At 35.8% G+C, this 15,123-nt stretch overlaps 1 protein-coding gene across 3 annotated transcripts in view; it reads left to right on the top strand.

Annotated features, from left to right (window-relative positions):
- The first annotated feature begins 339 nt into the window (after window positions 1-339).
- The window catches only part of LOC110112141 (small subunit processome component 20 homolog), a 37,250-nt gene continuing 22,466 nt past the window's right edge, over window positions 340-15,123 (top strand). The window contains exons 1-15 of one of the 3 annotated variants that reach the window (XM_020844243.2): window positions 340-686; window positions 794-916; window positions 1,006-1,163; window positions 6,444-6,488; window positions 6,727-6,805; window positions 6,890-6,963; window positions 7,134-7,240; window positions 7,318-7,497; window positions 12,452-12,655; window positions 12,813-13,032; window positions 13,150-13,224; window positions 13,307-13,623; window positions 13,700-13,892; window positions 13,977-14,220; window positions 14,300-14,636. In XM_020844243.2, coding sequence (XP_020699902.1) covers window positions 621-686; window positions 794-916; window positions 1,006-1,163; window positions 6,444-6,488; window positions 6,727-6,805; window positions 6,890-6,963; window positions 7,134-7,240; window positions 7,318-7,497; window positions 12,452-12,655; window positions 12,813-13,032; window positions 13,150-13,224; window positions 13,307-13,623; window positions 13,700-13,892; window positions 13,977-14,220; window positions 14,300-14,636 — 2,422 coding nt within the window. In that variant the 5' untranslated portion in view covers window positions 340-620. Of the gene's footprint in view, window positions 687-793; window positions 917-1,005; window positions 1,168-6,443; window positions 6,489-6,726; window positions 6,806-6,889; window positions 6,964-7,133; window positions 7,241-7,317; window positions 7,498-12,451; window positions 12,656-12,812; window positions 13,033-13,149; window positions 13,225-13,306; window positions 13,624-13,699; window positions 13,893-13,976; window positions 14,221-14,299; window positions 14,661-15,123 lie in introns of those variants that run through there. The other 2 variants (XM_020844242.2, XM_020844245.2) reach the window with 2 other exon arrangements.

The raw sequence follows: 15,123 nt of genomic DNA, 5'->3' as shown, positions 1-15,123 counted from the left end.
TATAACATGGTGCTTTTAAGTTATATTAATTAAGCTATTTATATTAATATTTAATTAATAATTATATCATTAATTATTTAATTAAGTTAAATTATATAATTAATTTATGCACTAATTATAATATTAATTATTTAATTAATTACTTAATTATTACTTTTTTAAATTATATTAATTAAGTTAATCAATAATAACTTAGAGGGGTCTAGGGTTTGCCTTTCATGTTTTATTTTCGTCGTTGCTGTTCGGTTCGTTGCTTCGCAGTGCGAAGGTGTAGAGATTGCACGGGTCGCGACTTCGGCTCGTGGCTGTTCGACTTCGCTCCTTCGGCAACTTTCCCTTCCTGTCGGATCGCAAGTTACGACATTTTGATCAACGGGAGCTCGCTGGCTGTGAAGGTTCTCCCTTTCGCGCGCTCGGCCAAATACCATAAATCCGCCGAACTGAGGGATTCGCCGGGATTTAACGCGCGCAAAAAAACCGTTTGGCTGGATTTAGCTTAAATCCGACTTAAATCCCGCTGTAAATCCGATACCAAACAGCCCCTAAAACACCAAATTTTTTACCGAACATAAAAAGGAGAGAGAGGGAGAGGGAACGGGAGCGCTGGGGTTGCTGTTTACATGGCGACCTCGCAGTCCCAGGCGGTGAAATGCCTCAATACCTCGACAAACGGTCGGCGTTTTGTGGTATGCACGATTAGAACCCTAGTTTCCTTTCTCTCGTTCTCAACCATGCATTCTTCGACAAATTCTGATACCGATACCCTCGTTTTGGTTCCTATCGCTGCTTGCAGTTCAAGACTTTTTCTCAGCGAGTGGAGGAAATTGATATCGATGTATTCCGTAGCCTGGAACACGTTGGGTCCGAACCCAAGGATGGCTCTTCCTTCTTCCGGGAGGCTTTATTATACTGGAGAGTAAGTTCGTTCCAATTCTCATTCTATTTCCCTGCTGAATTCTAGTTGTTGAGAGGTGGAACTAACCTGCTGATACTTTTGAATTTCAGGAGCTTAACACAGCAGAGGACTTTATATCATTTTATGACGAGATGATGCCATTAGTCCAAACTTTGCCTCAGATAATACTGCAGAAAGAGTTAATATTCTCGGAACTTGTTGGGAGATTGCAAATGGGAGCAAAGCTGTCTCTCGAACCAATCCTAATGCAAGTACTGCTCACATAATCCTGTCAGTTGTGTTGACTGCATATTTTTGTTTAGGCCGATAAGTTTGGGGCTGAGTTTTACATTTTAGCTTGAGTGCCTAGGTGCAAGTTAGGTTTTTGGTTTGAGAGTCTCTCCAACACTTGGCCAAATTGATGCAGGCTGACCTACAGTTAGAATCACACCAACCCAAGCTAGGGCAGGCTTGTCTGTGCCAACCCCATCCATCTTAGGATCGATCATGTTTCATGGATTAAATTTGTATTCAGGTTCCAATTCGTTTTATTTGTCTATACATAGGAGCTCTTGTAAACTATATTTTCAATTCAATTTAAGTTAAATTCATGTTATTATATTTTTCTATATCTCTCTCGCTTTATCCGTCCCTTTGATTCACCTCCTCTCTCTAGAAACTACTCGGCCATGCTATTAGTCATGGTAATCTTATATCTCTCCCTCCCTTTAATTCACCTCCACTCTCTAAAAATTATTCGGCCATGCTATTAGTCATGGTAATCTTATCTAAATTGAAACCTTATCCCATCTCTCTTCCCCAACCCTCTCATACCTCTTTCCCCCTAAGGAGTGGAAACCAAGTTTATTAACCTTTTTCATTAGTCTAGCTCCAATGGGGAGGACTTTAAGGTTTGTTAACTGAAAACCATGCTACTCAACTAATATACTACGATAAGCACACAAACAATTGAAAATACCTAACATAGACTATCAAAAATACATATTAGACTCACTAAATATCACCCAAATTCAAAGAAGGACATGATATAATTAATTGGATTTTTTTGTTGCGTTAAATTTAGATTTTTGCATCAATTTCCTTGGCGTGGAAATTGCCTCTATAGATGTTTCTGCTAATGTTTCAACTACTTGTTAGGGTATATGTGTTGTTTAGTTTTATCAAAGTACCAAACACCTTTAAACTAATAATGACAATGCACCCTCAAATGAATACTATTGCTTAATGCCTAAGGTTTTGAATTGTTAAGCATATATGGCATTTGCTTGGGCAATGTGGGCCAGTAAAAGAAACATATTTATCTTTAATAAATTTGTTTTATTTGTAAGGAATCAGTTTGAAGAGAATAGAGACATAAATAAGTCATCATATGAAATTATGTTGGACTACATGGTGAATCTTTTGGTTATATTGCATGAAAAAGTTGAATAATTTAGGCAAATGGTTTATCTAATGTGCACACAATTAAGCTGTTGAAGCTTGTATCACGTATAGCGCATGGATAATCTGATATTCAATTTATCCATCATCCGTGCTCTTCTTTCTACTACTACATTTATAACCCTCCATTTGTTTATTTATATCACCAGACTCTTCTTCATTATTCTTAAGATTAATTAGTACTTAAAGATATGCATATATGTTTGATCCAGCATGTTTCAAAGAGTGCTTCATTGTTTCTCCGGCTATCTATGTTCTTTTCATGTCATCTCATCTCAAGTTATCATAAAAAAATAACAAATTTGTCTTCAAAATTGGAAGTGTTAGCATCAACTTATTAATGCTCCTTATTACCCAATAGGGGTAAGAATGATTTGATTTCGAGCTGATCCTGATATTTGATCAAACTTATATAAACCCGCATGAAATCGACTTGTTACTTGAATCGATTTAAGTTCAAGTTGGCTCGGCTCAAATTTGCTCGATTTCGAGCTGGTTTGATTATGAATCGAGCTAGCTTGAATTTATTTATTTTTTATTTTTTTGAGAATAAAAGTATATATATATTATTTCTATTTCAAGTTGATTGCAAGCCAGCTTGATTTAATTAAAGTCCATCTTGAAATCGACTTCAAATTCGTCCGAGCCACAAATTTGGCTCCTGACTTAGCTTTTTTGGCTTGGCCTTAACCCAAAATCAAATTAATTATCAAGGCATCTTCGAGTTAAACTCTTAACCCTATTACCCGATGGCTCAGGTGAAGGGGAACACCTAGGCACACCTTATTAATGATGATTTCATGACGGATTTGTGAGGCATTATGGCCTCACCTAGCCACTGCCTAAGCGAGCATCCTACTCATCTTCAACTGCATTGGGTATTATAGATGTTAGAACTGCACCCGTGAATCCTTAGTTGAAAGCCTTCTCTTCCATTTAACAAGATATCTTGAGTACCCTCTAGCGTTGTTTGAATATTTCTTATGTATGTGGGGCCAAGCAATAGATCACAAAGTTAGTTAGCTGAGTTGTTTATGGTATAAAACCAAAGTAACTTTAAGATCATAAATATCTAAGCTGTTTATGGTATACTCAACGACAATTTTCTTTAAAGAATATTATGGTATAATCAACAACAATTTTATTTAAAGAATATTAAAAAAATATTTTTGAAAGTAAGATATTAGATTTTAAGATTTTGTTTGTGCATGAGAAAGCTATTGATATATGGGAAAGTAGCTAGTGATATTAAGAATGTTGCTAAAGACGTGCTTGGAGAATCAAAGAGAAAAGTTACTAATAGTAAAAATAGTTGGTGGTTAAATTAAAATGTGTAAGAAAAGATAAAAAATTAGAATATTTGCTAGAAAAATTGGTTTAGATGTAAAAATTCTGAGAGTTTAGAAAGACATAAAGAGGTTCGTAAGGAGTTTAAGAAAGTAATATGCGATGCAAAGATTTTAGCTTTTAATGATTTAGATAATATATTAAATACTAAGGATAGCGAAATATATATGTATAAGTTAGTAAAACAAAGAGATAAGAGTAGTAAGAATTTAGTTCAAGTGAAGTGTATTAAAGATGAATTAAAAAAATACTTTTATTAGAAGAGGATATTCAACAAAGGTGGATGAGTTTTTTTTTCCTAAATTTTTCGATGAAGATTATGAGAATATGATTGACTTTAGTGATCTTAGCATCCTAAATGAAAATAAAGATTTTTTTTTATTGACGTCTTAGTAAAACCAAAGTTAGAGAGGCTTTAAAGAAAATGAACTGTGGAAAAGTTTTTGGGCCTAATCATATTCCGATAGAGATGTGAAAATGCTTAAGAGATGAATGAATTTCTTGGCTTACTAAACTTTTTAATATTATTTTGAAGAATAAAAAGATGCCAGATGAGTGAAGAATGAGTGTGTTGATTCTTATTTTTAAGAATAAAGGTGATGCCCAAGATTGTGCGAATTATAGAGAAATTAAGTTAATGTGTCATATTTTAAAATTATGAGAGAGAGTTATGGAGCATAGGTTCCGGCATGATACTAATGTTTTTCAAAATCAATTTGGATTCATGCTGGGTAGGTCTACTATGGAAGCAATACATTTATTAAGACGTTTGATGGAGAAGCATTGTAATATTCCGTACTCGAGATCTCGTCACATGAATAAACCAAAGGTGGTGAGGAAGATTGAAAGGCAAAGGAGGCGGAAGTGATTGTTTCATAGCTTGGAGCCATAGGAATCTAAAGGTGTAGGAGTTGAAGAAGGAATCATCTGTCGAATACGAAGCGCATATGTGGCTTTGTGTCACCTAGAAATCGATGAAGTTGAGGAAATCAAAGGACATCGGGAAGACGAAGAAGACATTCGGTGTTGCAGAAGCTGAATGATCCAAATTGCGTGAAGATGAAGAGACCACTCCTGTCTTTTGGTGTCGTGGATGCCGAAGGGTTAGGGTTGATTTCGTCGTTTGGTGACATCGTTGGCTTTGTTTCTACAACTTGGAGAAGAAGGGGAGGAGTGAGACCGAGTGAGCTTGAGAGAGAGAGGAAACAAGCTTGACGAGTAGGGCAAGCGGAAGTCACGTATAAGGGAAGAAGGTAAGGATGTTTTTGTGAAAGGAAGATTAATTTTCTTAGAAAAGAATTTAATTATAGTTCAATTTATAGATATAATTGTTGTATATTTTAAGACTTTATTGGGATTGATTATTGATTGTAGAAAAAGATAATAATGAGAAACATTTTAAAAAAATATAAATTATGAGATATAGAGAGGATATTTAGATTTAGTGGAACTTAGCAGTTGACAAATTTAATAACAATATCATATAATTAATTAAAATGTATTAAATTTAAATTTAAATTTTGAGATGTTATGCCTACATAAATCAAAATTAAATTTAACATGATATTAGCTAATTGGAAATAAGGATAATTATATTTTGGGTTAATTATTAAAATATTTAATGATATAAATATGTATGTATAAGTGCAAATTCATTATATAAATTTAAATATATTAATATGAGATTATAAGAGCGAAGATTATATATTTTAGAAAATAATAATAATTAGATTATTATTTTTTATCCATTTTAAATGATAGAGAGAATTAGATGGGGGCATTTAAAGAATATTAACAAAAAGATTTTTGCGAGTGAGATTCTAGAACTTCAGATTTTTTCTGTGCATAAGGAAGTTAATATTATGTGGGAAAAAGTAACTAGTGATATTAAGAATGTTGTAAAGATGTCCTTGAAGTATCAAAGAGAAAAGCTACTAATAGTAAAAATAGTTGGGGGTGGAATTAAAATCTGCAAGAAAATATAAAAAATTAGAAGATTTGTTAAAAAAATTGGTTTAACTGTAAAAACTCTGATAATTAAGAAATATATGAAGATGCCCATAAAGAGTCTAAGTAAACAATTTGTAATGCAAATATTTTGGCTTTTAATGATTTATATAATAGAGTAGATACTAAGGAGGGCGAAAGATATATGTATAAGTTAGCTAAACAAAGAGATATGAGTAGTAAGGATTTAATTCAAGTGAAATGTATTAAAGATGAAGATAAAAAAGTGTTTTTATTAGAAAAAGGATTTAGTTCTTGTGTGACCTCCTATGTAGCTTGGCGTGCTTCCATGCATTCTGTGCAATTTTCATGCCTGTTACATACAACCTGGTTTGCAAAGCCCAATGTGGGAGTTGCCGCCTGGATTAATTGAACATAGGCAAAACTAGTCATTGCTTTATATTTTCACTTTTCACTTTTCACATGCAAATTATTTCTTTTATGAGTTAAAATTTCTAGTTCAGACGAGGGTATAGCAGCCTCTTTTTTTGGTTGAATTTGGTTAGTTGTTTATTGCATTTGATGGCATATTTCAAATTTATTTCATGTGCTAAGCCTCGTTCATGGTATCAACCTCATAATAGCAAAGCCATTGCCTTTTCTTCTTTTTGTATATTGTGAGAATTTCGTTTACCATGTCCGCTTTTCTAGTTTGATCTCTACTTTATACTAAATAAATTTGTTAGTAAAGTGTGAGAGCTGATCCTGCTAAAATCTCTTATTATACTTGCAGGTTGATTGTTGCTTTTTCAAGGGATGTCCTTGAAGAATTTTTGCCGTAAGTTTCTGTGTATGGGATTTTGAGATTTTCCCTCCAATCTGGCTTTCTATTCATATAGCTCTACATGTGTTTTTAAGTATTCCTATTTTTCTTTATGACTCTTAAACATCTAAATTCTAGTGCTGGGTGCAATTACTTAGTCATTTAACCTATCATTTACTTTCAGAACATGTATGACGTATATTTTGTAACAACTATGTACTAAAATATTGGCAGACCTTTATGCTTGTGACAGTTTTTTGGAAAGGTTTGCTAGCTCTTTAACCAATCTTCTTTCTAGCGGAGGAGATCGTGATCCTGAAGTCCTTGAGCAGGTTTTTTTGCTAACCTGTTGCATTTATAATGAAACTTAATGACATCAAATGTGCGTTCAATTATAAGTGGTTTTCTTATTGCAGGTCTTCACGGCTTGGTCGTATATCGTTATGTATTTGCAAAAGAATCTTGTAAAGGATGTTGTCAACTTCCTGAAGTAAGTACACTTCTCTTGCTAGAATTGAAAAGAAATTGATGAAAGATACCAATCTAGCATACAATCCATGCACTTAATCAAAATATAGACCGGTGTTTGCATTGAACAAATTAAACATGATGGTATATATATATTTAATGGTCTCACATCATTTAATTTCGCTTTAACAGAATTACAGCCCAACTAAGGTACTATCCAAAGGATTATGTCCAAGAATTTATGGCTGAGGTTGTTTCATTTTTGTTACGGAATGCTCCTTTAAATCAACTTAAAAATGGTAATGTGAACCACTTTAGTGTATCTTCATTGATTTTTTGAGGAAGTGACTGATTGGCTTTTTATTCATATTTTCAGGGATCAGAAAAATAATAATGGACGTGGTGAAAGGTTCATCCGCTGCAAAGAAACTTGGGGCTGCGGCTTTATTATGGCATGTTTTGAGCAGAACCTCCTCACGACTTCATTCAAAAGCGAGGCAAGTTTTGCTATTGTTAATGGAAGAATCTGTTCTAAGCGCGAGAGATATTCCTCAAGGTTAGCGTTTCTTTTTTTAAACATTTTAAGTTCTTTCCTTCTTGAATATAAGCATTTTTTGATGAATTAATTGAGTTAAAGTGGTTTGAATTTCTAGTCTTTTTTCAAAGTTACACAAACCAGCATATTATGGTGATGTGAAACCAACATGCACAGGAGCTCATTAATGAACTTAAGAATAAATTGGCAATGTAATTCCACTCAATAGCTTATTGCAATAACAAGGAAATTCAATAAAGAACCTTAGTTTTCCACTTGCTTAGGCGAAGGAGCACATGTAGATTAACCAAATCTTGTAGATAAACAAAAATAGTAGCAATACGAAGAGCTATTAACTAACAATCCACAATTTAATAATGAGAGTTTCACCTCGGAGATTGATCACTCAACTACACTAAGCTTTGGCGAGAGAAGATTATCCACATTAGAATCGAGGTCACTCCGAGGAAGAAGGAACCTAGGATCGTCGTTCTTGGATAGGTGGTCTGAGTGGTGGAGGATGATTGTCGTCCAATGATGATCCAACGTCCCTTTGACCTTTGCTCGTCGATCACGTCAACTAAGGTGTAATGGATACGGTCGAAGTATTCTTCAATGGTGTCATCGAAATCAAAGCCCACGTCAAAGAATGGTGATTGGATGATGTCGACTTGATCTCGATCGTCATGCACAAATTCAAAGTTCCATTCGGGTTCCGCCATGCATTCTCGCCAAGGGTTGAAGGAGTACCCAAGGGGAAAGGAGGTGGAAGGACGTCGTCTTCTTCTTCTCCTGGCTTCCAAATTCACAAGGGATGGAGAAATGAGAGGGGCGGCCAAGGTAGAGAGAGAGGGGGCGGGTGGCTTGGGTGAAGGGATTTAGGTTAGATGAGGGGAGAATGAGGTTTACTCAAATCTGAAATTAATTTCAGATTTTGAGTAAATTTGGAGGGAAACAATTTGAAATTGATTTCAAATTTCAAATAGAATTAAGGAGGATTAATGGGCATTTAATGAAGCCCATCAAGAGGGGGGCCGGCGGGTCCAATAGAGAGAGGGAGGGGATTTTTTCAAAACCTGAAATTAATTTCAGGTTTTGAATGAAATAGGGGAAAGATTAATTTGAAATTGATTTCAAATTCATGTGTAATCAAGGCATTAATTGGTGGCTTGAATGGGGCTCCATTCAAGGTTAGGCCGGCGGCATGGAGAGAGGGGAGGGGGATTAGAGATTGATCATTTACCTTCCCATCATGTTGATGCCACATAGGATAAAAAAATAATAATTCCACATGTCATGAAATTTGGATTGGATCAAATTCAAAACTTTCCTTTTTTGGAATTTTGCAAATATGGAAAGTTTTTGAATTTCGAATTTTGAAATTCAAAAATCGGTAACTCCTTTATTTATTGCTAGGCCACAATCAAGGAGCCATTACGATGATTGACATCTTCATCATGGCTTGGGGCAAGGTAGTGGCCGGCGGCCAAAGGAGGAAGAGGGTGCTTGCCGTTGGGTTTGAGGATTTCTTAATGGAGCTTGGGTTGTAGTGGAGAAAGCTAGTGGGTAAAGCGGTGGATGATTGGATCTCGGGTAGGGCTTGGCGTGGGGAGGAGGAAAAGAAGAAAACAATAAGACAAAATAAACCATGAATCGAGGACGCTTCCAACGACTGGCGGGTATTGCTTTTGCCCTCACTTTGGGCTTTTCCTAGAACTCACACAGAGATCTAGGAAAGTTGAAATCACTAAGAGATCAAGAAAATATGAACTCACAAAGAGAACACAAAGAGAAGAATTTCATTTTCAATAATCATCATCCCCTCATACAATGCATGAGACCTCATATAAATAGGCCAAAATGAAACAAAACTAAAAGACATAAATGCCCTCGGGGCTACAATATCAAATGACCACCTCACCACCCATAAGGGTAAAACCGTAAAACTGACTCAAAATAAAACTCCTGATCGTGGCCGTCGATCTCCGGTGTCTCCGATCGTACACGTGTCGAAATCGCTGACGATGTCCTCATCATATGGTGTATTTAGTCTGTTAAACACAAAAATGGCAAAAATATGTGATTAATTTTGAGTGATAGATTCAGAACTATTGAATTATTTTGTGGTAGTTTTGTTTTGTTTATGTTATTGATGGAACTATGGGCGGGCCAAAACACTAAGATCCAGTTGATATTGAGGGTGCACTCGTTGCTCTGATTTCATTTGGACTTTATATATATATATATATATACATTTTCCTACTACGGCTTCATGAGCGGAACATTCTCACGTTTGCACTCAAAAGCAAGTTTTGCTATATTGTTAATAGAAGAATCTGTCCTTCATGTAGGATATATTTCTCAAGGTTAGCTTTTGTTTCTTAAACATTTTAAATATCTTTTTACCATTTGAATTATCAGCTGTAAGTGTCTTTTTGATGAATTAATTAAGTACAGTAATATTCATTTCTGTGTTTTCATGAGAGTCATACAAACCAGTACACAGGAAATGGCAAAAATATATGATTAATTTTTTGGGGAGTTATGAAACTGATAAAGTATACTAAAAATTGATAGGTGTAGAATTAATGAATTATTTGGTGGTAGTTTAGTTTTCTTTCCATCGTTGATGGAACTATGGGTGAGCCAACGAACGAAGATCTAGTTGATATTGAGTGATGCGATACCACCAGGAGTTAACGATAAGTTAATAAGAGCAATTGTCTAAAGCTTTCCCATATAAATTTATCGTTCACAACAAAGAAAGATTTTATAAATTCGTAGTTTTCAACTTGCTTAGGCAAAGAAGTACAATTTAGATTAACCATAACAATTCAATCATACTCTAAAGACATGAGTAAAGTTATGAGCGCAATAATAAAATCCACAATTTAATAATTAGAGGTTTCACCTTGAGGACCTCCTCACTCATTCACTCGTGGGGTTAGCGGAAGAAGATACTCCATACTAGAAGAGAGATCACCACTTGGAAGAAGAAGCCTATGATCTTGGTTGATGGAAAGGTTGCCGACGACGGTTGGATTTGTGGGCGTCCCACAATCGACCATGATCCGATTGGGAGGTGTTCCTCAATTGCAGGTGCCAATGTGAATGTGATGCGGTCAATGTAACCTTCCACGGAGTCGTCGACGTTCAAGTTCAAATTGAAGAAGGTAGATCGAGGAATGTTCGTTCTTCCTTGATTATCATATACGAACCCTAGATCAACATCGGGATCGGCCATTCATGAGCAAAGGTGAAGAAAGGTTGAGTTCTTCTTTTCTCAAGAGATACAACTCATGAGAAAAGCAAACTCAAGAGAGAAGGGGGAGGAGTGGCGGTCGGCTGAGGAGGAGGGGAAGTTGTTGGGCTAAGTTAGGGTTAGGGTGGTGTATGGGATGAATTAAAAAGTCTGAAATTCTATTTCAGATTTCAAAAGGGTGGAGGGAAATAATTTGAAACTCAAAATTATTTCCAATTGATGCCTATAGGGAGGCAGGCCGCATGTGGGGAGTGGGGGAGGGGAATTGGGAGGGAAAGCCAAGTTTCCAAGTTTACAAACTTAAATTAGGGAAGAATAAAATAAATCAATCTAATTAAATTTTAATTAGACTTAATTTTAGGAAGTTTCCTAATTTGAAACAGCTAATTTGTGAAATTATTTGAAATTCGAATTTGAATTTCAAATTGAATTAAAATCTCTCCCACATTAAGTAGGCTAATTAAGGCAATAGTTAATGATGATTAAAATCATCATCAAGAAGACAATGGTGAGGTGGCCGACGGTGGAGCAAGGGGATGGGGGGAATTGGTGGTATGAAAGTTGATCAATTGGTGGGGGGAGGGGCCGGCGGGCTAGAGGGTGGGTGGCCAACGGGGGGTGGGGATCCACGAATTGAGCACTTTCCTAATATGGATTATGTCAATTTAGAAAATAATTCAAAATATGAATTTGAAATCATATTTTGAATTGGAGTTCCCTCCTAATCTTCATTCTCCCCTTTTGGAAAGAGGCAAGATAACCAATTTTGGATCCATGGGAGGGGAAGGCCGGCGGCTAGGGTTTGGGGTTTGGGTGGCGTTTGGCTAAGGAGGAAGGGGTGTGAGTTAAGTGGAAGGGATCTTGTTGAGGTTGACCGGCGACTTGAGGACTTGAAATGGCCGGCGGTTGTTTGGAGAAGAAGAGGTGGTCGGATGTAGGGGAAAGGAAGAAACGATAAGAAAATACTACGAGTACTAACCTCGAGTCCCATAATCTACCGACGGTTGATAGGTGATGCGTGGCCCTCTCCTAGGGTTTCTCCTCTCAAGAACTCACAAAGAGATCAAGAACAAGAAAGCTGAATTTTCATTAATAATTATTCATCGTCCCATTACAATAGAAGAGGTCACAATATGTAGGCCTAGAAAATAAAATGATAATGGCTCAAATACCCCTTGGGCCACAACTCAAGCAAACTCAAAAGAAATGATACAATCATAAATAGCAAATAGATAAACTACAATACATAAATGCATCAAAAATAAAGACTGTGAATCATAGTCATTGATCTATGATTCTTACGCTGATAGATTTGTCGATAACGTCTGTCGAGGGTGTACTATTTGACCTGCAGTGATTAGGACTTTATAGGGAAAATGACCAAAATGGTCCCTTGACTCTTATGAAAAATCAAACTAGGTCCGAACGTTTTTTTAGGATCATTTTGGTTCCTCAAGTCTTTAGAGAGGAATTAAAATAGTCTCAACATGAGACTATTTTGATTCATCTTTAAAGACTTGTTGGATCATAATTGTCCTTTAATATAGTTGAGATCATTTTGATCCTTCATAAAAAATCAATGGACCATTTTGATCATTTTCTCGAACTTTATATGTATGTTTATATACCCTTTTTGTATAATTTTCTTCTTTTCCAGGCTTGTGCTATATTCAGTAGATGTTTCAATTGCTCACCTTGGCTTCCCTTTTACAGGTTCAGAAGCTGTACTTGATGTTGTAAATAGTATTTTGCATAGATTCTTTGAAGAGATAGATCACACAGAGCAGAAGGTTGTATTTGAATGCTTATTTGAGAGTATATATTGTAGCATAAAGAAGGGTTGCTTGGCTCACTTAGTTCAGTTACTGACCCTCCTAACGACTGCTGTTCGTCTTAGCAAGGGTGGCAAATGCTTTGGTGAGATGTACATTCTTTCCCACTAAATTATATTTTTCTGAATGTTGCTATATTTATTTTGTTGATTTTATTTTTGGGGATGTTTGGTGGGTATTTTTTATCTTTATTTCAGGAAGCTGATATTCTGATTATGTGCCATTCTTCTCTATTTTCTTAGATGGAGACAAAATGATAGAGCTTATTAGATTGCTCATGCATTCCTGCATTGTTTCTGCGGAAATCATTAACTCAAGAGACTGTTCTTCTGAGGCTGCAGTGCCTGTCGTTTCTAATAAGATTTTGCAGTTAGTGCTTTGTCTGCTGGACATGCCTCAAAAAAGTTCTTATATATACATAACAATGGAAATAGTCCCAGCATTTAAGTTGGAACATTCAAGGTATTGGCGGATGGTTAGTTTTTGTTTATGCAGAGCTTTGAAGTTGCTGAAAATATTTCTTGCAAGTATTTTATTGTGCACTCATGTTTGAAACATTTATTCTTGCATTTTTTGCAGTTTGCTTATGTTTGTTAAAGGACTCGTTCATAAGGATCCTGAAGTTGTACTTGCCTGCAGAACTTATATAGTCAGGTAGCTTCTGTCAATCTGTTGTTCTATAATATCATGAGCATAAAGCAGTCATATAAGTGGCATTTATTTGCTTCATCTACAGTACCATTGATGAAATGATTGAGACCTCACCAGATGAAGTCCTTGTATTGATACTGGAATTTTTTGAGAGACAATCCAGTAATATTCTTGATGGAATTCCACGGAGGACATGCAAATTCTTTATTGAGACATTAAATTATTGGGCTAACCTATTAAGTGACATTTCAACTATCAACAGTGTCTCAGATCTTTCGTCCAAGTTAGCTGTTTTATGGGGAGTTATAAGATGCTACCCATCTTTTGAATGTACAGGGGGAAGTCCATTGCTAATCAGGAATTTGATTGGAATTCTTGATCAACTCTTGGAAGTCAATGCTGGTATGCCATGTTTTGGGTTGTTACACATTTGCTTCGGGATTTTTCCTGTGGAGTTAACTTTGTGAATTTTCCTCAGATAGCATTGCAGGTGTTCCAATGTCCGTTTGGCAAGATCTACTTGGTGCTACTTTGAATTCTTATCATAAGCTGTTATTGCATGAGAGTAGCGGGCCTTCAGAAGCATACATTTTTCTGCATATGGCTAAAAAACACAAATCATCTCCCAGAATTTTGTCTGCTGTAGCTGAATATTTGGAAACTTTCTTATGGTGTAATACCATTGCTTCTTCATATTCTTGTTTTGACTTTTTGAATATTAGTGCTTTGTTAGCTGAAGATATACTTAATGACAGGTCAAAAGATGATGCTGGTGTCTCCCAGCGTATGTTCGCTGAAGTTGACGTTGAAGATGCTCAGGATTCAATCAGGATTTTTGCAGATAACTTAAGCCTACCTAATAAGGAAATTCGAATATCAACCCTAAGAATTGTTTCTCATTATAATTTTCCGGTTGAGCCTCCTACAAGTGAAGATCGGCCTCTCAAGAAAGTTAAATACGAGGAATCTGACTCAGCTAAAGTTTTTGAATGCATAAATGTATGTTTTTGACTGATTTTTGTTATCAATCTCTGAAGTAATTGCTTGGATTTTTTGAATTTAATGTTTGGTCTACCAGGTCGTTGATCTTCTACTTTCAATCGAAGCAACTCCAATTTCTGTGTTGACAAGTCGAAAGGTTGCCGTCTTAATCTCCAGATTACAGATGGTCGTTGCATCTGGAAAGCTACATGATGATTATGTTCCTCTAATATTTAATGGGGTTATTGGCATCTTACATAATAGATTTTCTCTTCTCTGGGATCCTGCTTTGGAATGTCTTACTACTTTAATTAGAAGATATAGTAGAATTGTTTGGAATCAATTTGTCCAGCATCTTGAATATTACCAACTGAAGTCTCTGTCCGGTAACAACGCTGCGACTAAATTGAATTCTGAAACTCCTCAACCAAAGAGTATACCCTCATGCTATGCACTAAGTCAGTTATTATCATTATTATTTACATTTTGTCCTCTGCAATGCTTTATGGAAGCTTCATACATAATTAATTAAGTTCGTTTCTTTTGCCTGGCATTTTAGATGCTTGTTTCTTTTCTGGGCTTCTATCCCACTGACCCTATGGATTTTTCTGCCATGATAATTATTCTCTTGTTCATGGAAGGGTTCGTTTTATTTTGTGTTAATCTTTGACAACAACAACAACATCAAACCTTTTATCTCCCATTAAGTGTGATCAGCTACATGAATCATTGTGTTAATTTCTGACGGTGATAAAAAAATCTTTCATCATCTTGATATTTTCTATCCTGTGTAAACACTGCTTAGGTATTTTTTTTCTTTGCATTAATCTCATCATGAAATTTATTACGGATGTCAGTTAACACTAGCATGGTGTTATGCCGGTCCAGCCTGGACCGGCCCAACCTGGACCGGCCCAGCCG

This window comes from Dendrobium catenatum, unplaced genomic scaffold, assembly GCF_001605985.2.
Source record: "Dendrobium catenatum unplaced genomic scaffold, ASM160598v2 fragScaff_scaffold_1482, whole genome shotgun sequence".
Taxonomy (NCBI): Eukaryota; Viridiplantae; Streptophyta; class Magnoliopsida; order Asparagales; family Orchidaceae; genus Dendrobium; species Dendrobium catenatum.
Note: the sequence above shows the minus strand (reverse complement) of the source record. Positions and strands in the feature narration are given on the sequence as shown.